Source organism: Hyla sarda, chromosome 9 (genome assembly GCF_029499605.1).
Source record: "Hyla sarda isolate aHylSar1 chromosome 9, aHylSar1.hap1, whole genome shotgun sequence".
Classification (NCBI taxonomy): Eukaryota; Metazoa; Chordata; class Amphibia; order Anura; family Hylidae; genus Hyla; species Hyla sarda.
In genome coordinates, this window is record NC_079197.1 from 20425168 (window position 1) to 20446604 (window position 21437).

At 47.0% G+C, this 21437-nt stretch overlaps 1 protein-coding gene, 1 non-coding gene and 1 pseudogene across 4 annotated transcripts in view; 1 reads left to right on the top strand and 2 right to left on the bottom strand.

Moving 5' to 3' along the window:
- HUWE1 (HECT, UBA and WWE domain containing E3 ubiquitin protein ligase 1) overlaps window positions 1-21437 on the bottom strand; it is a gene marked incomplete at its 5' end in the record, with an annotated part of 39578 nt that overhangs the window by 3929 nt on the left and 14212 nt on the right. The window contains 15 exon segments of one of the 3 annotated variants that reach the window (XM_056538555.1): window positions 3426-3607; window positions 3733-3850; window positions 4573-4678; window positions 5050-5337; window positions 5441-5581; window positions 5813-5930; window positions 6477-6722; window positions 6820-6975; window positions 7057-7138; window positions 7545-7672; window positions 9329-9531; window positions 9644-9776; window positions 9861-10017; window positions 11822-11928; window positions 20785-21304. In XM_056538555.1, coding sequence (XP_056394530.1) covers window positions 3426-3607; window positions 3733-3850; window positions 4573-4678; window positions 5050-5337; window positions 5441-5581; window positions 5813-5930; window positions 6477-6722; window positions 6820-6975; window positions 7057-7138; window positions 7545-7672; window positions 9329-9531; window positions 9644-9776; window positions 9861-10017; window positions 11822-11928; window positions 20785-21304 — 2685 coding nt within the window. 3 annotated transcript variants of the gene reach the window in all.
- LOC130292119 (U2 spliceosomal RNA) lies at window positions 15063-15245 on the bottom strand. The gene has a single exon (XR_008848082.1). It is a non-coding gene; the product is annotated as a U2 spliceosomal RNA (small nuclear RNA).
- Window positions 19271-19354, top strand: LOC130292175 (U2 spliceosomal RNA; annotated as a pseudogene).

Below are 21437 nucleotides of genomic sequence, written 5' to 3' on the forward strand. Positions count from 1 at the left end.
GAATGAGTGGGAGAAAGGTGGGACTTTTCCCAGTTGATCACCCAACCGAAGGCAGAGTCTGCACAGTGAAATGAAGGCTCTCCAAGTTTTGGGACCAGGACAGAGCTTTGATCAAAAGATCGTCCAGGTAAGGGAGGATCAAGATCCCCCAAGCCCGAAGAATGGCAATCACCGCCGCCATGACTTGGGTGAAAACCCTGGAAGCAGTCACCAGGCCAAAGGGAAGAGCCACGAACTGGAAGAAACCCGGCGGAACAGCAAAGCGGGGGAAATGCTGATTGGTAGGAAAAATGAGAACGTGCAGATAGACGTCCCGGATATCTACTGAGGAAAGAAACTCCCCTTGATCCATGGACACAACCACCGAGCAGAGGGACTCCATGCATAGCCACAAGTGGCGGTTGAAGGGGAACGAGGAGGACGGGATCAAAAGAACCGGTCCCGGGGAAAAGAAGTGAACTCTATCCGGTAACCATCGAATGATGTCCCAAACCCAGGAGTTCTGAACCTGCGCCAGCCACATGTTCCGGAAAAGAGAGACGTCCTCCCATCCAAGAAGAAGATACGGGTGGGGGCATTCCTTCAGGAAGAGGAAGGCTTACGGTTACCGGACTTGGATGAGAAACCGCCAGCACCGTCTTGTCTCCAGGAAGGACATGCTTTGAAAAAAAGGGGCTTTGCGTGCAAGGGAGGAGGACCCGATGCAAAGGACCTAAAGGAAGCCACCTTCGGACGGGGATCGTAACGGCGGGGTTTGTTGTGCGGCAGCAGAGAGCTTTTACCTCCACAGTAGCTTCTGATATGATCTCATCCAGCCGTTTCCCAAAAAGCAGAGAACCTGAGAAGGGCAACTCTGTTAGGGATTTCTTCAAAGCAACATCTGCATACCACGCCTTCAGCCACATGGAGCGACGAATCGCAACCAAGTTACCTGAGGCAAAAGCCATACATCGTCTACATTAGTACCCGGCCTGAGAGAGTTGACACGCAAGATCCGCCAAGACCTCCAGAGGAACGCCAGACAGGATGCCTTGGCGCAGCTGAGAAGTCCAAACCGAGGCGGCCTTGGATACCCAGGCGGAAGCGAAGGCAGGTAACAAGGAAAAACCTGCCGCTTCAAGAGCAAACTGCCAAGTTCTCGATCTTCTTGTCTGCCGGATCCTTAAAAAAACGCTGCATCCGCAGAGGCAGATTAGTAGACTTGGATAGGCTCGAAACTGGAGGATCAACTGAAGGCGTCGAACACTTGGAAATCTGATCCTGAGGGAAGGGAAACTGAGTTTGTATCTTCTTGGTCCCCTGAAATAGTCTACCAGGACGCTTCCAAGCCGCGTCTAGCACGGCGTCAAATTCAGCATGAGAGCTGAAAGCATGGGGGAACGACGAGAGAGGCGAAAAGAAACTTCCGGATCTGTATCCAAAGTTCTTGGGTCCTCTAGGTTAAAGGTGTCCCTGATGGCTGACACCAAACTGTCCACCATATCCGACACGGCAGAGTGCTCCTCTTGATCTGAGGTGGCATCAGACGCGTCATCCGCTAATTCCCCTGGAGAGTGGAAGTGTGCGAAGGTCGCCTTAGACTGAGGCGTATTTGACCTGGAACGGCGAGTCGGAGACCTGGTATGAACACCAGGGGAGCGGCCCCTAGAGTGGGAGCGCTGCCGGTGAGCTGGAAGAGGATCGAGATCTAAGGGAAGAATGGCTATCCAGATTGCATGGCTCAAGAGAAGAGCCTGAAGAAAGCACTTTTGGGCGCTTGTGAGAGTGCTGGGGAAGTGGGAGTCAGGAGAAACTGAGTAGGACTCCCTGGGGGAAGAGCACAGGGAAGACTGCTCCAAGGCGAAACTACTGACCTGGAGACCCTAGCCAGATCGGAAATAGACTGGGAAAGGGAAGAAACCCACTCTGGCGGGGGGGGGGGACTGATAACGCGCGTTCCAGGGGGGCATCCTAAGAATTACAGGTGGGATGGAGGGCATTTTGGTCTTGCAGTCCACACAAGAGTAGTAGGTGACTATGGCTGCGGCCGCTTGTCTGGGAGGAGGTTCGGGTCTAGGGTCAGACATTGAAGCTAGTAAACAGGAAAAAAGCTAATAAAATTGAGTACTCTCACCCAGCAGCTGGAACTGAGAAGCAGGCTGAGCCGTCCTGGGCCCAGAGCGGAAGAGGGAGGCAGCTGAAGACAGATGGTCCGCAGAGCAGAGGAAGGAAGAGGAGGAGCGAGCTGCACAGACCCAGGGAGTGACCTCCACACCAGGAAGGACCCCATAGGAGGAGAAGGGGGAGGAGCACCGTAGATGACACCCCCCCAAAGCACGTGCACCTAGCTGATAGGTGCATCAGTGAACCCTGGTGCGCACGCAAGACGACTACAGGCCGGAGCAGGAGGAGGACAGGAGCCCCGCCAGCATATTGAGTGGGCGGAGCTAAATCCCAGATCAGACCGCAGCCTCAAGTAATTTCCCCCCCCCCACATACTCACTCCTTAATGGCTTCAGCCAGCATTAGGCCACTCTGCATCATGCCAGGCTGCCAGAGCAAGGCGAGCAGGGGCAATGGGAGACCCGGACCCAGGGAACAACCTCCAGGCGCTGGCAATAAGGGGTTAACGGTCCATACTCTTAGGATCTTTGAGGAAGGAAATTGCCAATTTCCGAAGCGCATCAGATAGAATTGATCCATACTGGAAACTGTAGTGGCGTCACTGCCAGCCTAAGGTTAGCCGGGTCATTTTTCATTGCGGAACTGCCGGTTGTAGACGCCACCGGCCGGGCTGTCTCCTGGCACCCGCTACTAGATAACAGCACAAGGACTTCCTTGCAACGTACATCCCGCAGTACCGTCATTCAGAGCATCAAAACCGTAAGTGGAATTACTACTTTTTTGCATTTTTCGGGAACATAGTAACATACTGTTTAAGAAGAAAAAAATCGAGCAGTCAGAGGTTCACATTGTTACATCGTGTCACATATGATTTTTTCGCAATATATACATTATATAAAATATACTTTTTCAACCACCATCACCAATATCACTATTAAATTGCTCTGACACTTAATTCATATACCTTGTCTACTAGCTAAAAACTGATGACCTCACTTCCAGTGGGCGGGTATATCCTGCCAGGGAGGAGCAAACTATTTTTCCTAATGTCAGCGCCTCCAAGTGGCAAGAGCATATACCCATCAGTATAGGTGTTGCCCCAATGAAGAGCGTCCGAGAAATAGAGAGTATTATGTAGAAGAACTCTGTATGTTGTGTCTTCTATATGTATTCTTATTCATCAACACACAGGTTCACACATTGTACTGCTAAGTACCGCTCTGTATTCTGCTGCAACATCTGAGGATTTGTTACGAAAGGTAGTGAAACAGGATCCCGTGGGAGCCATTAGAGAGACTAGTCTGCAGCCATGGTGTCCTTACCTGTATGGAATTAGACTGATACTTGTGATACTCTGTGTTAGACTTCAAGTCATCAATATCTATGGTGGGTAAGCCAGAAATTAGTAACTCCAGTTCCTGCTCTGTGAAAATGGAGATGAGACGTTTGGGGATAATTTCATAAAATCCCTCCAGGAAAGCGGCCAACTGCTTCCGGATTGCACCTTTAGATGTGAGAAAAAGGCGTCCATTAAAGGGGCAGAACATACTTAATAATATTAATAATAATAATTGCATTTTTTTTTTTTAATCAAATCCATAAAACAAGACTATAGCAACCACATCATACCTGTCATCTTCATCTGGCACACAAGGTGAACATATTCTTTCTTGTTGTCTTCGGTAACCAGGATGTTTGCACCGTTGGGTTTTAGGTCACGGACTTCACAGACACCAAATTCCTGAACCTAATTCAGAAAGGGGAAAAAAGAAAAAAAATTGTCCTGAACATGCACTGGAAAAACAACATTTACAAAACATTCTCAAACCGTGTCACAAGTCAGTAGCTGAAGGGTAGAGGGTAATACCAGGTGTCGGGATAGAATAGTGTGACGGGATAGAAATTCTGGACCATTTTACTGATGTAAGAGATTACTTCTCTCAAACTATTACTCGTTCTAAGGATTGATTTTTTTGTATGTCATAAGATCTTTTAAGACCGTGGTCTGAAACTGTGGTCCTCCAGATGTTGCAAAAGTTCGGGCATGCTGTGAGTTTAACTTTTGTAACATCTGGAGGGCCACAGTTTGAGACCACTGCCTTAAGAGAATACTCTCCTTCCTGTTTCATTGCTTACCCAAGCATAGCATGTACTTATTGCAGTGGATGTGCCTGGTTACTGAAGATCAGCCCCATTGGAGAGAATAGGATTAGGCTGCAATACCCAAAGTATCTACTAAGGCGCTATGCCAGGGTACACAAAGTAGAAGCAGCTTATACTGACAGCCCCTTTTTCCATACAGACATACCATCAATATTTAAGTCTCAAAAATCACATCGAAGATGAGTAAATCCATGGATGATCTCACCTCCCTGGTGGTCACCAATATTTTATGAAACCAGAGACTACTCATCTAAATGTTGGTGCTATTGTAACTGGTCAATATCTATTGTTCACCATTGTACTTACCTCTGTGCTGAACGTTAAGTCATAGCCCAGTGTGGAGACATCATTCTCGAGCAAGTACACTAACCCCTGGTAGAAGTGATAATCTTCGCTTTCCATGTCAGTGTATCTGCAAGGAAAACACTCAGCTAATGAATGGCTGAATATACATTATCAAGAAGTAGGAACATAACCACAGGAGAGGGGAAGCTTATGCCAAGTGGCTACTTGATGAGAACTACAGGCTAGCAACAGGATAAGATTAAGAGTAATGTAGTCTGAGGGAAGGGCAGTAACATGCACACCCAGATATTTAAATTGTAACTACGGGAAGGCCAACCCTATCAATAACCAGTACAGAAGGGAAAGGGTCAAGGAGAGGGATCGTGGACTTGTCCCTTTCGGCTGTCCAAGCATGCTGGGAGTTGTAGTTTTGCAACAGCTGGAGGCACCCTGGTTGGGAAACACTGCTGTAGCAGTTCAGCAATTCTTAGCTCTTACCTGACCGATTTGCCTAAGATGTGCTTGTAGAATGAGCGCGTGAAGTAACATTCCAGCAGCCTGTTGTCATACACTGCTTTAGCGACTATCCGCCCGACAAACTTGAAGTAGCTGAGGTGGTTGGGGTTGCAGTGAGAGGAGGGGTTGATGGTGTAGGTGACTCGGTCCCCAGGTGAAGTGCGGAACAGAGCGTACATTGGATTGAACATTTCCCTGGAGATGATCATGTACCATTCTCTGAGAAGCCCACCGGCATCTTGGCCTTCTTCTCCCTCAAACACTATATACCTATAAGGAGAAAGTGATTTAGCATTTCTCTACACCTGACACCCTGATTTAGCAAAAAAGTTAGAATAGCCTGCGACAAATGTACATTTTATTTGTTACTTACAATCTGTTTTTCATTTCCTCTGGGGATTTCCTGTGCAGTTCCCGGTAAGAGTCTTCAAACACATGGTCTCGTCTCACATGCACAGCCATATCCTCTTTCCGCAATCCTTCATCCAGTCGCTCAAGCTCCTGACGGAAATACCTGCAATTTGCCAAAAAATGTTTAAGTATAAAGCTTGAATCCAGCAGGATCTTTCTGCAGATGCATATAGTTGGCTCCATAGAATGTAGCACATCCAACCACTAATGTTATCCATAGCATATAAACTACATGTTCTAAGTATTATATAAAAATAATGTATATCATATAACGGGTTCAAAAAGACTAGAAGCAGGGGGGGGGGGGGGAGCAGTTTTTTTTGGTCACACGTACTTGCGTTTTACATCAAAGTCCAGGACCCTAATGTAGTCCACAAGAACAGCAAAAGGTCCATCGGCCAAGTGCGTAGTAGACTGCCTGAGGATCTGATTTAACACAGTGCGATGCGTCTCTGGAGGGAAAAAAATAGCATAAATTATTGTATAAAGATCTTTATCTTATATTGCTATATATACAGAGATTGAAATCTGATAATGTATTTATTATTTACAAAAATTTCTCAAATGCTCACATCATATCACAAAAGACGGCTATTGTAGAGATTGAATAAGTTTGTGCATCCACTTTCCCTTAATGGGGTATTCGTACCCACAGGGTAAGGGATAAGTGCCTGATGTGGAAAACCTCGAAATTGAGAGAAAAGGGATGGCGATGAATGTAGTGGCAGACTGGCATGCACTTTAATCATTTTCTATTGGAGCGCCAGAGACACACTGTACTCCTGTATCTCCAGCGTGCCCATAGACAATGACTGAAGCGCATGCCGACCCACCAGTCCATTCAGAGAGGAGAGTTGGGTCTATGTTCTGGAGATCACAAGGGGTCCGACCTCTGGGACCCCGCTGCAATCCACAGCATAGGGGATAAGTTTTTAGAGACTGGAATACCTCTCAGAATAACTTGACTAAACAAACCCCAAGCCTTACTACATCCTCACCTGCAAATCGTAAGAACTTTTGAGTATCAGGAGGCAGGCTGGATGAGATGTGCATAGCTGAAGGCTCCCTTGAAAAGAAGGGATCTAGGGAAGAAGGCGTAGCAGGAGTGAGGGGTGCTGGCGATAATGGGGGAGGCTCATCTTTTATGTGAGACAGTTGGCTTTCCCGTGTGTCCCGCACAGGAGGCTTGCTTTCTCTTTCTGTTGCATGAACCAAGAAAAATGCTTCTACGGCCGGCTGAAGAACTGCAGGACAAAAGAAGAGAACATAAAATGGGGAAAGTTAATATCTACAGCATTTTGGAAACATCAGGGCAAGAAATGCCGGCAATTGTTTTAGTACCTAGCACTGCATGTTGATCATGAGACTCCTCCAGCTCCTTTAAACATTCTCCTAACATGTCCCACAATTCATCCAGACTCAGCTGCTCACTCAGAAGGGGCAACTCTGGGAGTCTCTCTTCCTCTTTCTTTTCAGCAGCTTGAGATCCTTCAGAGCCTAGAAAAATAAAATGATCCATGGGTTATCCAATAAAACAAACAATTACATGCGAATGCAGGCGAATTACTGGGCACTGACCAACAGACTGGGTATCTTGTGTGGCTGGTGACGGCTGGTCAACATCCATAGGAGATTCCTCCCTACGAGCTGAACTTTCCGCCTGCGCAAGATAATAACCCAAGTTAGATGTATAGCTAGTGCAAGCGGGGTTTACACATTGACAAGTAACAAGACTTAGTAATGACAGAAGATAAAGGATACATAAAGCAGCGCAGAATATGATGATGCCATGCAATCCATAGACACACAACGCACACTTTTATTTGCAAAAGCAAGGTGCCACCACTAAAGAACCAAAGGGAAACATGCACAAGGTGTAAAGAGGATAGACATAACCACAAGGCTCATAAGAAAATTAGACCGGACATTGACACATAAGGAAGGTAGAAGGGGGGGGAATACATGTGAATATAAAAAGGTTTTATAAATAAAAATAAATAAATAAAAAGGAATGGGAGGAACAAACTAAGGATGAATGTTCTGCCAGCGCCAGTCATCATGCTAACCGTTGCAGTTTGCAGCTGTCTCCGCGCCCTTTGACCCTCACGTACCATTTGTATAATGGCATCAGCCTCAGCCTCCAGCTGCTGCACAGCTGCCTGGATGCTGCTAGCCGAGGCCAGACTGGCAGCCCCTGCAAGAAGAAGATAGCCGTAAGAAAACATTGACATGCACTGGATGCAGAATTAATGCTTGCCTATACTGGATCACTTCACAACATGACTTATGACCATTTGCCCAATTTAGATTTTATACATTTCCCAGCATGCTCTACCCAGCCAGTGCAGATTTAGTTCAACAGCTCAAGCGGCAGCTATAAAACTACTCCATTCCTGGTATTGTAAAAGGCAAATAACCCTAAATATTGTGGGCCTTAAACACTATCGGTGCATCCTTTACACACAGCCCCATTTCTTTTTCATGCCTTAAACCAGTGTCTCCCAACCAGGGTGCCTCCAGCTGTTGCAAAACTACAATTCCCAGCATGCCCGGACAGCCAACGGCTGTCCGGGCATGCTGGGAGTTGTAGTTTGGCAACAGCTGGAGGCACTGCCTTAATCACAAGAAAGAAGCACTCTTAAAATGACAATTAGGCACGACGTGCCCCATTTTTTTTTTCTTACCTAAAATATATTACGATAAGCTTATTTACACACCACAGGGATATATTATATATATATATATATATATATATATATATATATATATATATATATATATATATATATATATATATATATATATATATGTGTGTGTGTGTGTGTGTGCGCGTGCATGTATATGTGTATATATATATATATATATATATATATATATATATATATATAAATAGATCTGAAAATTCCCTGTATATCTAGAGATTAAGACAATACCTTTCTGGATGCCTACAGCTTAGTTCAATGAATAAAACATGCTCTCATAATGCCTCTAGTGCAGTGTTTCCCAACCAAAGTGTCTCCAGCTGTTGCAAAATTACAACTCTCAGCATGCCCGGTCAGCCATAGGCTGTCCGGGCATGCTGAGAGTTGTAATTTTTCAGACAACTGGAGGCACCATGGTTGGGAAACACTGCTCTAGTGGCAGTTCATGGCATGGCCTGTGTATCAGACAAAAAAAAGGTGGACATTCACTTTAATTATATTACTTAAACAACAGAGTTAAATTTAAAGGTGCTGTAATTATAAGATGCCCAGATCTGCCATTTTACTACTTAGTCACATGGTACAGGAAGTTCTGTAGTTCTTCTTGTGCTCGATCGTATCAATACCATGTGACTTAGGAGTGTCTCCAGTTTATGTTGGTATGTCACCCATCACATGGCTGCAAGGGTATTGCTGACGTACCAACATGAATGTGAGGCGGAGGCGAGAGGCTAGCCTAGTTATAGAGGAGTGTATTACGGCCAGCCCCTTGCGGAGGTGAGTGATAGTTGAGCAGTGTGGAAAGCAGAGGGTGCCTTTCTCTCTAAATATAATAATATATATATATATATATATATATATATATATATATATATATATACACACACATATATGTGTATATATATATTTATATATATATACACACACACACATACACACATATATACACATATACACATATACATACACATACATACATACATATATACACATAATTTTTTTTTTCCATCACACACTACACACATACATATGCACTTTTTCAGCAGAAGTTAAGTGTATCATTTATGCTTACTTTTGCTTTTACCTTCCCGCAGCTCTAACTCCTTTAAAACTAAATAAAGTTAGCAAAGGAAAAACTAAGTCCCCACCTAGTCTGCTGGTTTGCTTGGCCTTTTTGTTGGCTCTTCTGGTGTCATCTCTGAGCTGAATGATAACCTGTAGTACTCGCAGGAAGAATTTCTGTGTGGAGGTCTTGGATGTCAGCATAGACATTGAAGGTAACTGGAGTTCTCTGCCCCCTAGAGGTCTCTTCTGTGACGCCACGATCACCACGTTCTCGGCGATATCAAACCTGGATCGTAGGGATGGAGTGGGGAGAGACCTGACAATTTAGATTGCATTGTGCTCAGAATGGGGAAATAGTCATTTGGTAAAATAAAAAAGATCACAGACATGACACTTACCTGCTCTGCATTTTACCCTTCGCCTTGGAGTTATGAGGCTGCTCCTCAGGCATGCCATCTGGAGAGAGCGCCTCACACTGAACCCGCTTCTGCTGATCCAGGTTATACTCGCGCAACTCTGCTAACAGTGTACCTAGAAGGGCATTCGGGGGCGACATTAATGACTTTACAAACAACAGAGGACCAACTTGTCCTACAGACATAGGGTCTTCCTTACCGATCTGTCTACACAGAGTATATCCTAGATGGTGGGCCCCGCTGAGCAGCAATTTTAATACAGTGTCCCGTGTCCCAGGATCACCTCTGGATAGCTGAAGCAACACATTGGCTGCGTCCTCTAATCCTTCTTCAGAACACGAGTGAGACGTTAACACCTGGAAGGAAATACAGGCTAGTGGGTTAAAAAAAAAAAATAAAAAAATCTCAAATTATGTAACTTGGGTATTGCTGTAATCGTATTGATTCGAAATAAGGCAACATGTCAGTTTGGGTTCAACGGAATAATATAGCTCTTAGGAGGAAAAATAAAAAAGCAAAAATAAAAATTGGCTGCGCCCTTAAAGGGGTACTCCACTCTCCAGCGTTCGGAACATTTAGCTCCAAATGCACCAGTGTTCCGAACGCTAGAGAGTGGAGTACCCACCCCTTTAACTCTTTAAGGGCGCAGCCAATTTTTATTTTTGCTTTTTTATTTTTCCTCCTAAGAGCTATATTATTATTATTCCGGTGAAACCAAACTGACATTTTATCTTCATTCGAGTCAATACGATTACATCAATACCCAAAATTACATAATTAGACATTTTTTATTTTTTTTACTATGAAGATGTGAGGGCTAATTTTTGCACCAAGATCTGTATGTTTTTATTAGTACCATTTTGCTATTGATGGGACTTTATCGCAGTTTTTTCCCCAGATATTAGATGTTACCAAAACAGTCATTCTGAAATAGCTTAGACATCTCCGCATGCAGCGATAATTAGGTTTATATATTTTTAAAGTTTAGACTATTTGAAAAATTGGAAAGGGGATGTTTATTGCAGTGTTCTGTCAAATAGGTGAACTACTGCTAAAGCCTGTCTGTGACAGACTGTAATAGTAGATCTTATGCGGCAGCAATGGAAGCCTTCAGGCTGCCATGCAACAGCTTGTCACCCTGCAATTACATTTGGGGGATTGCTGAACAGAATGCTTACAGCATGTGCAACTTTTTGGAGGGTACTCTGCTGCTAGACATCTTAGCCCCTTATCCAACGGATAGGGGATAAGATGTCTGATCGCAGGGGGTCCCCTGAAGCACCCGGCGTTCTATACAAACGCTGGTTTCCTGCAGCAGTGGTCAAAACGTCATGTCGCGCCACCACCATTCAGGTCTATGGGAGGGGCATATCAACTGACACGCACCTCCCTTAGACTTGAATGGAGGGGGCGTGGCATGACATGAGGAAGCGGGCCGTGGCGTCACGATCACGGCCTCTGAACGCTGGAGCACCAGAGTACCACTTGAATAACTACCAAAAAATGCTGCGATCATTACTGACCAAAGCATTTAAGGCAGTAATTCCCAACCTAGGTGCCTCCCGCTGTTACCGCCCCCACCCCCCATGTTCAGCTTTAAAGTTCAGTCATATAGTGGTGCCCTGCCATGACATTTGCTGCTGATGTTAAGATTAACAGCAATCAAAATACAGCCTAAGGCAGGGTTTCCCAACCAGGGTGCCTCCAGCTGTTGCAAATCTACAACTCCCAGCATGCCCGGACAGCCAACGGCTGTTCGGGCATGCTGGGAGTTGTAGTTTTGCAACAGCTAGAGGCACCCTGGTTGGGAAACACTGGCCTAAGGCATATCCCCCTCTATAGAGGCCCGAGCCACTTTAAGATCGTCTCCTGTTCCGGTGGACTAATAAGTCCACATCATACAATAAGTTCAGACACCATGAAACAATCCCTCAAATCTGCGGCGATTCAACAGCAAAATAATCATGTTTTATGTAAGAATTGTGCAATGTGTTTACCACAGATATCATAGATTTCATCCCTCGGCCAATGGGGAAGCAAGTTAGTTGCACAATGAAAATTTGTATGATACTTTGATTTCCAAAGTTTAAAAAAAAACTCCACATTTGAAGGACCCGTTTTAGCCTCCCACAAGAATCAATGACAGGATTAAACATTTACCTCCACAGAAAGCTGCAGCTGTTTCTCCGTGAGCCCTGAAGCAGCCATTTTGTCCGGGGCGCTGGACTCGCTTGACTTCACTGTAGACTTGATACTTTTCATCACAGCTTTAAAGAATAAAACATTTATTCAGCTTTCTATAAAGACTTGTAAGTAATGATTAATAATTCCAGGCAGAATTTAGTTGGCAGACAGGTTATTGTTGGGCCCGGACACCTAGACATTTGGTACTGACATATCTTGTATTGTAAGTGTCCAACATCAACTAAGATCACGCTGCAAAAATTGCTTTATTTCCGGATTTTGTGTGTAAGGGAGATTTTTTTTGTACTCACCGTATAATCTCTCTCTCTCTCGTAGCCTTCATTGGGGGACAAATACCATGGGTATTATGCTGCTGTCCACTAGGAGGCGCTGACACTAAGCAAAAAAAGAAGTCGGCTCCTCCCAGCAGGATACACCCGCCCACAGGCACAGAGCTAAATCAGTTGTGTCACAAAGCAATAGGAGAAGCCAAACAACAAAAGGAGAAAATGTCCGAAGGACATCAGAAAGTAAGAACAGGCAACAAACAACCTGACCAGGTAACCGTAAATGGGTGGGTGCTGTGTCCCCCAATGAAGGCTACAAGAAAGAATTTACGGGGAGTACAAATAAAATCTCCTTTTCTCAGTCGCCTTATTGGGGGACACAGACCATGGGATGTCCCAAAGCAGTTCCTGGGGTGGGAAAAAAAAACAACCGCCAGAGACGGAGCCATAACCATTCGCCCAAGAAAGTGGACGAAGCTCAGAGGAAACCAGAATCTGGCAACCAACCACCCGGAAGCCCCCGCAAAACATGAGGGGCGAGCCAGGACCCAAAAGGAAGGAACTAAGCAGAGACTGGGGTCCGACAGCCAACCAAAAAGAGCACAAATGGTCGCCCTGTAGGCCTGCTGGGCCGAACCAATCATGGCAGGAGAGCAGAAAACACCTCTGATGAAAAGACAGAAGACGCAGGACCACCAAGGCCTGGCCAAGACGCGGAAGTGAGAGATAAGAGTACCCCTAATGCAGAGATTTGTCCAAGCAAGACAAACATGGCAAGGAAACGCCACTCCCAGAAGAAAACGCGCCGGAGAGGCTTGAAGGGTGAGCCCTGACAGGAGTCCAAATGCAACCATAGGACAGAGGCTGAGGAGAGAGAACGACAAGTAAAAAAAAAAAAAAGTCAAGACTCAGAAGGCGGATACCAGAGCCGCTAGAATGGGACAGAGAGAAATAAAGCAAAACTTTCGTACAGTCCCGAGCGCACGAAGAATCCGGCCAGAAAGGCGGCTAGGGCAAGTTGTACCCGCCGACCACCTGAACAGAGAGGTCCCAAGACCACCCGACGAAAAATTGGGTGGAAGAGAGAACCCAAGAGTATGCCGCATAGCCAAGAGAGCAGAAGAGCATGCGACAAGGGACTACGCCGTTGTGCAAATCAGCCAGACTGGGCAACCAGGATGACCAGCAGGCCCTCTACCCTATACTCCGAGCCCCTACTACACTGGAGGGAGACGAAGAAATGCAAACAGGCTGGAGGGGAGAGCAGAGCCATCAGGAACACCAGAGCCCACGTTCAGAGAAACAGAGAATCCCAGATCCAGGTAGAACTGGAGGGGCCCTGTAGTCCTAAACCAGGAGGTGAAGAACCGCTACTTGGAGGGAACACTCCAGCTGACGAGCACCTAGGCCGGGGCAGGACATGGAGAGGCGTATCAAGACCGCCTCTCGCAGGGAAACTACGGAGAAGAGCGGGACCGGAACCCTGCCAAGGACAAAGACAAGAACCCCTGGAAGGGTGGAAGCAACAGTAAAAACCACCCTGGAGAACGAGGCATGGAGAGGCCACATGGAAAAGAGCCCAAGGCAAGAAGGGCCTGCAAGGCAGAATACCGAGGGAGAGGGACCTGAACAAACCGGGGGCCGCCAGGGATTACCCTAGGAGAAAATAGCGGCCAGGATAAAAAGGCACCACTACCCCTGAAGCCACCATGCTGCACGGCACTCGCAGACACAAGAAATCAAGTGATAGACTAGGCTGATCAAGCAGGAGATTCCATTGGTCGGAACGGACTGGATGACCGAGAGAGAGTAAAATCCCAGAATGACTAGTCACCGAGAGGAAGACAGAGGGGACCCAGAGAAGTGTCAACCCAGCTGAAGCCACAAGGCGTGGTAACAGTAGACATGACCAGGGCACGGGAGGGCACCCACCCGGCCTGGCGGCAAACATGGTGCAAATTACACACACCAATGTGCTGGATAAACTACAGTAGGAAACACGCAAATCACAGGCACTGGAAGGCCAGAGATAACCCCCCATTTGTAGGGGGGAAAAGGGTGGATGCCACCACCATAGAGCGCCCTAGGAATACGCAGGGTCGCCCACTGGTTCCCTCGCACTAGAAGCCCATACCACTTCCACTTACATGGGTGATGTCCCATTGATTTGATTGATTTGCAGAGACACAATGTTTGGTTGTATCCCACCAGTAGCGGGGTCCGAAATTCAGCTACAGATGTGGCAGAGCGCGCCCTCATGGAAGTTTGGGAAAACGGGGTGCATGGAGGGACACCCTCCCAGCAACACCCACATGCCGTGATGTACCAGGGCTGCAGCCGAGGTCCAAGAACAACTGGCAACTCTGACATAGCAGGGAACCAGAGCCGCAGACATCACAACCTCCATGGATGGAGTAGAGGGGTCCATGGTACATCAGTCAACTCTCACCCACAGTGGAGTACAGGAATAGCAGCTGCGGCAGATGGCACGTACTCTGTGGACGGTGGCCACGTCACAGAGAACCACCCACGAAAAGGCTGCAGAGAGTCCATTCCCCACACAGGGGCACCCCTTCAGTCACTTCACACAGAAAGTGTGGTACTGGGACTGTAGTACTGGACGCAGCAGACTCTGTAAGGGTAGTAGGTGGTGAAGGGAACAAGCAGACCGCTGTCAGGCTGAATGACTCCCTGAGGGAAGGTAAGCTCATTGTGGCGAGCAATACTAGTTACTACACAATAGAAAAGCTCACACTGTACAAAAAGTGCAAACAACACTGGTTACCATCCTGAAGAATGAACCTCTGGCAAAACTGCATAGCTCAGTGAAAGTGACCAATGGGGTGCAAAGAAAGCAAAGGAGCAGGGGCTAAAAGCACCTTGTGCTGACTCTAGGTCTGCGGCATATGTGAGCATCATGGTGCAATGCACAAGGGCTTGTGTCGCAATACTCTGAACAAAAGCCAAGCATTCCATGGATGCAAGCTTCAAAAATTGCCCCCATTCTGAAAAATCCAATCAATATATGGTTCTCGAATAGGAGCCATATATCTGATAGTAATTGGTAGGAACAGATACTACACTTGATCTTAGCCAACAGGCCAAAAATAGACAAGAATGCCCTAAAGGCATACTAGGAAGGCAGGGGACATGAGGGGAAAAAAACTTAACTGCAAGACAGACAGGAGAAAAAAACGATGCAGTTGTAATAACTACTTTAGACCACTAGAGGGCAGCCTTACACACAGAGAGAAAACTGTGCTGACGACAATGCAGTATTCAGCCACTGGAGGGCGCAGAGCGCCCATGAGACGCCTTGTATTTTTTTTCCACACTAATTTCCCCTCAGAGAGTGCGGCTCCGCCGGAAGAAAAGGCGCGCTATAGAAAACAGGCCCCCGGTACCGCCAAAAGCCGGTCTAAAGTAAAAGATGAAGCCGGGGGTGAAATTCAGAGCGCCCGCGGGGTGCCCCTGGCTGGTGAAACGGCCACATGTATGGAGCGCCGACCGCCTGGCAAGATGAAGGCGTACTCGAAACCACACCTCTCCCCAGCAGCCGCTTCAGATACCAGGCCGGGGACGGATGTATGCTGCGGCCGGTCTCGTCCCCACTGCTGCACTGCCCAGCCACGCAAGAGCGAAGACCCTCTGCTAAAGAGGGTCCAGCCGACAAGGTAAAAGCACGCGGCCCGTTCACTGAGCCTGGCCGCAATGCGGTCTAACTGGTGCGGCAGGAGCGGGGTAAGAGGGGTGTTAGGAAGTAATTGTAGATAACCCCCTAGAGTATACAACTAGCCAGCCAGGATTGCGGCAGCCACACAGTGGGGCGAAGACCTGCTGCCCTAGAGACCCAAGTCTCCTGTCAGCAGGTAAGAAACACTCTGCCAGGCACTGAGCCTGGCAGCAAAACAAGTGCAGCAAGGTATAGATTAACAGACCACCAGACTGTCCCCTTCAAGTGGTGCATGAGGGGACCGGCCCAGGACAGCCATTTGCAGTGGTGGCTATGGAGCTGTGCACTATAAGAGGGGGGCCCCTGGGATGAGTACAAGGGGGGGGGGGGGGGGGGGGGTGTTCATACTCACCCGCGGACTCCATCCTCATATACTCCCCCCCCCCCCCCTTGATGTCTTCAGTCAGCTAAAGGCCGTGCTGCTTCGCGTCAAGCTGCCATAAGCGAGGTGGGCAGGGGCAAGTGGGGGACCCGGACCCAGGGTACTGCCACCAGGCGCTGACCGTTTACGAGAAGGTGTTGACGGCCCATACTCTATGCACCGTGCCCCTTCATCGCATGTGGGGGGGGGGGGGGGGGGAATCAGGTAGTGCCACCATGCTCCTGTCACCCAACCTAGAAAAATAATAAAAGAAAAAACCTAACTAGATGAACCTAGCTAAAAATAAATAGAGAAGACCAGGTCTGGAGAGCTCCAGACCGGTGTCTGCCTCCTACTGACACTAAGCTAAAACTGATTAGCTCTGTGCCTGTGGGCGGGTATATCCTGCTGGGAGGAGCAGCCGCCTCCTAGTGGACAGCAGCATAATAACCATGGTGTGTGTCCCCAATAAGGCGACCGAGAAATAAAAAAACATATACTTCTTGGGGGAGATTCATCAAGACTTGTGTAGAGGTAAAGTTTACCAGTTGTCCATAGCAACCAGATTGCTTCTTTAATTTTTACAAATACAAGCAATCTGATTGGTTGCTATGGGCCACTGGTCGACGTTTCCTCTGCACAAGTTTTGATGAATCTCCCTCCTCATATCTAAACATACAGAGCATGTGGGCATTACCATAGCATAGGTGACCTGCATTATATGCTGTACTAAAGAAAGACATGATGAAAATTCACAATTTAAAGAAAGACTAATATGCAAGCAGTTCTTATGCTGGGTCATGTGATCGCCATTTTGGCTGACACTCCAGGATAGCCTCCCAGTGGTCCAGAAGGTCTGGTATACTACATTCTTCCAAGTCTACCACCTATACATCCTACCATGCCTTTTAATCCCACAAAATAGATGAAAAGCCAAAACATATGAAGTTTGTGTGTTTTCTGGCACAACCGTGACCTACATACAACCTGTGATGGTGGTCGGCAAGGATTTCATCTGAAGTTTTACAGGTTGCTCTTCATTTGGATTCACACCAGCATAACATGGACCTATTTTTGCGTCCATATTATGTCCACAAATCCCAACCCGACCATGGGTCTGATGACCTAAACCAGTGGTCTTCAAACTGTGGCCCTCCAGATGTTGCAAAACTACAACTCCCAGCATGCCCTGACAGCTGTTGGCTGTCCGGGCATGCTGGAAGTTGTAGTTTTGCAACATCTGGAGGGCCACAGTTTGAAGACCCCTGACCTAAACAGAGCTGTAGGTTTGAGTCATCAGACACGTGGTCGGGCCATCTTCTGTGACCATAAAACAGATGCAAAAATCTGTCTATATTATTCTAATATGAATCCAGCCATACATAAGGAAGAGCTGTGACCGGTCTTAATGTAACAGGAAGCACTACTGATCCTAAATAATGAGCGCCGAATTCATATCACACAGACCCATAGAGTTCAGGTGTGAAATGAACGGTCAGTTAAATGGCGACAACCCTTGTAACCACCAATTTTATTTTGGCAGAGGAATCTTACTTTTATCAGAGTTTCCCTTAGAGGATATGTCCATCTCCATAAACTTCTTGATTATTATTATTTTTTATTATTCCAACCTTCCATGTTTGTAATAACAGTCTGCAAAAATTATTCATTAAAATATCCATTCTACTGCACTTAAAGGGGTAGTCCAGTGGTGAAAAACTTATCCCCTATCCTAAGGATAGGGGATAAGTTTGAGATCGCGGGGGGTCCGACCGCTGGGGCCCCCTGCGATTTCCTGTACAGGGGCCAGGCTCTCCGGCCAGATAGCGGGTGTCGACCTCCGCACGAAGCGGCGGCTGACACGCCCCCTCAATACATCTCTATGGCAGAGCCGGCTCTGCCATAGAATTGTATTGAGGGGGCGTGTCGGCCACCGCTTCGTGCGGAGGTCGACACGCCCCCTTCCCGCGGGCTTTCGGGGCTCCGTACAGGAGATCGCAGGGGGCCCCAGCGGTCGGACCCCCCGCGATCTCAAACTTATCCCCTATCCTTAGGATAGGGAATAAGTTGTTCACCACTGGACTACTCCTTTAAAGCAGCTGCTATGTGCTTCCATAGTAACAGATAAACAAGCCCTGTGTTATGTGGTCTTGTACTCCCCCTCATATCTGTCCCCTACTACTTGCTAACCTTCTGCTGCTAAAAGGTAATATATTCGACATTTTACTGTAAGGGTGCGTTCACACTGCGGAACCTCCGCTCGCCGAATCCAGCGAGCGGAGGTTCCGCCTGGCGGCCATCGCCAAAAATACTTCAGCGCTAGGGCCGCAGGGCACAGAACCGTCACCATTGACGGCTATGCAGTGGTCGCAGAATCCGCACAAAGAACATGTTCTTTCTTTGTGCGGAACAATTTCAGCGGCGGAATTGTCTGCCGCTGAAATTCCGCAGTGTGAAATGGTTTTGCGGAGACCCATTCACACTAATGTTAAATTCACACCGTGGAATTCCAAGGTGCCAAAACTCACTGGGGGTACTGGTTCACTGAGTGGAAGCACGGGCACCATGATCTCTTCACTGGATTTTTCCTCCTCACCTTTTAAAAATCATAACCCTTTAAATTTTGCACCTACAGACCCAAATGATGGCTTATTTTTTGCGCCACCAATTCTACTTTGTAGTGACATTTACTGTTTGTAATTTATGTTTTATAAAAAAAAAACAAAAAAAAAAAACCCTTTTTTTTTTGGGGAAAGACCACTAGGGGTCTCTCTTTTTTCACTCCCTGCACTGTGCGCATAGGCTTCGGACTTGTGCCGGCCTGACAAGTCTGGAAGTGCGGGTGGGGTGGGACATGGGCGCAGCCCTGCATAGTTCTCTCTCCCTGCGCACAAACTATAGAGGACACAGGCTCTTGTCCCCACCCCTGGTCGCTCCTCTCTATGTCTTGTGCTGTACATAACAGAGGAGGGGAATCAGCCTGACTGCAGGGATTGGCTCCCTTCTGTATACAAGCTCCTGAGCGCAGTATACAACAGGGAAGGGCTCTGCCTTTTGGCTAAGATCAAGTGTAGTATCTGTTCTTATCAGTGTTCATTTCAGTGTTGGAAAGGGAATCACTGATTCACTGATGTGGGACTGGTGGAGGGGTGCTACATGCAGGGGACAGGTGGAGGGGTGCTACATGCAGGGGACAGGTGTACCAGGGTGTTTCGGGGCTGGTTCTGAGGAATCAGCTCAATGGCTGCCCCGATGTGGCTTGTTACCTCCGGGTCTCATCACGAGGCTGGGAGGGTCTAGAGCTGAGGTATTTTAGTGCCTCGGGGAGTGGTGACCCCAAGGTGCCAAAACTCACTGGGGGTACTGGTTCACTGAGTGGAAGCACGGGCACCATGATCTCTTCACCTTGTGGCACTCACCTCTTGATTCCCTGCCTTTTGGCTAGGATCAGAGAAATTTTTATAGATCCAGCCGGATGTCCGGGCAGTATATCTGCGCACACAATTCTTTTTGTCACTGTCACTTTTTGCGCGTTGTGTGTCCACAGGATTTTTAGGATGCGGTAGCCCTTCTGGGTGTCCCTCCTAGCGGTCTAGGGGAGGTGTGTGGCCATTAGGTTCCGCACCGCTCTGTAAAATCCCGGGTAGCCCTGCATCGGCAGGGTACCGACCGTTAACGGCTTTGTGGACAGATACCTTGGCTAACGCCAAGAGGGATGCCGGGAGCATTTGTGGTCCCTTAGTAGCTTCGGCAAAATAGAACATCGAACCTGGAACATCGAACATCGAACCTGGAACCTTGCTGGTAGCTTTTGGTCTGGAGGTGAAGGGTAAGATTTGTTGGGGGCCTCTCTCCTATCGGAGAAGGGCTTGCGATAGACCGCATCCTTTGTGCACGTTTTTTTAAATTTTTTTGTGTAACACGTTTTGCACTTTTTCCTGCACTTTGGGTGATTGAAGAGCACGTTCCTCGACTCTTTAAAATAAATAAATAAAACCGGGAAGGGTGAAAGTTTAACCTGGTAGGCTTCATATTATATCCCGCCTGCCAGGTATCGCCCCCTCCTGCCGGCTAAAGATCACAGTTTGAACAAAACAATGGCTATAACAAGGGCAATACTGAATTAAATTACACAAAAAATACAGCGGAGGAATGATCAGCTCAAAAACCTATAGTTATATATAAAAAAACAAACAAACCTGAAACAATAGGTAATTTACTGATGACACATTCCCTTTATAGTAAATAGATGACAAATTTAAAGCATAATTTCCCTTTTCATAAAGTCATGACATATCCTCGTGATGTGCAATCACTATGAGGGAGATTTACCAAAACCTGTGCAAAGGAAAAGTTGCCTAGTTGCCCATAGCAACCAATCAGATCGCTTCTTTCTTTTTGCAGAGGCCTTGTTAAAAATGAAAGAAGCGATCTGATTGGTTGCTATGGGCAACTTTCCCTCTGCACAGGTTTTGATAAATCTCCCCCTATGTGATAGAGAACCCCCTTTAAAGCATTTCAATATTTTTATGTCTAACATTAATAAAATGGTACTTACTTGACACAACACTTGTGTTGGCAACTGTCGGCACAGTTACAGCGGGTACAGGAAGAGGTACTGGTGCTGTTGCAGGCGTTGGGGCAGGGGCGGGAGCAATGGCATTACTTTGATTGGCCATACTGTCTGGTAATTTATTATCAGGCAAGGCAATAGATATAAGGGAGAGGAGTCTGAGCAGTTTTTCTGTAAGTAATGAACTCCGCCGAATGACTGGATGAGATAACATATTCATGAGCTGTCCCAAAGGAGAGGCCTCCAGGCTACACTGCAAGCTTTCCGCTTCTCCTCCAGAACTTACAGGCACGGACTTTATAGACGTTTTTCCCTTACGGCTCACATTCATATTGTCTAACTTTACTAACAAGTCCCAGAAGTCTGTGGAGATGTTGCTTGCCCCACTGTTACTAGATTGTGTAGGACAGGGGCTACAAGTCAATTTTATACTCCTCTCCTTATTTTCACTGTTTTCTACATTGCACTCTTTGGTCCTCTGCTGTGTGAAATGGCTTGGGAACACCTTAAAAGAAAGAAACAAACGTTAAATACTGAAAACAAGCCCTTTAGTTACCAAGAGTGAAATACAGAACACATTTGGCTGCTTTCACACTATGAGCATTCATCCGTTATTAAACATCCGTTTTCTGTGTAAA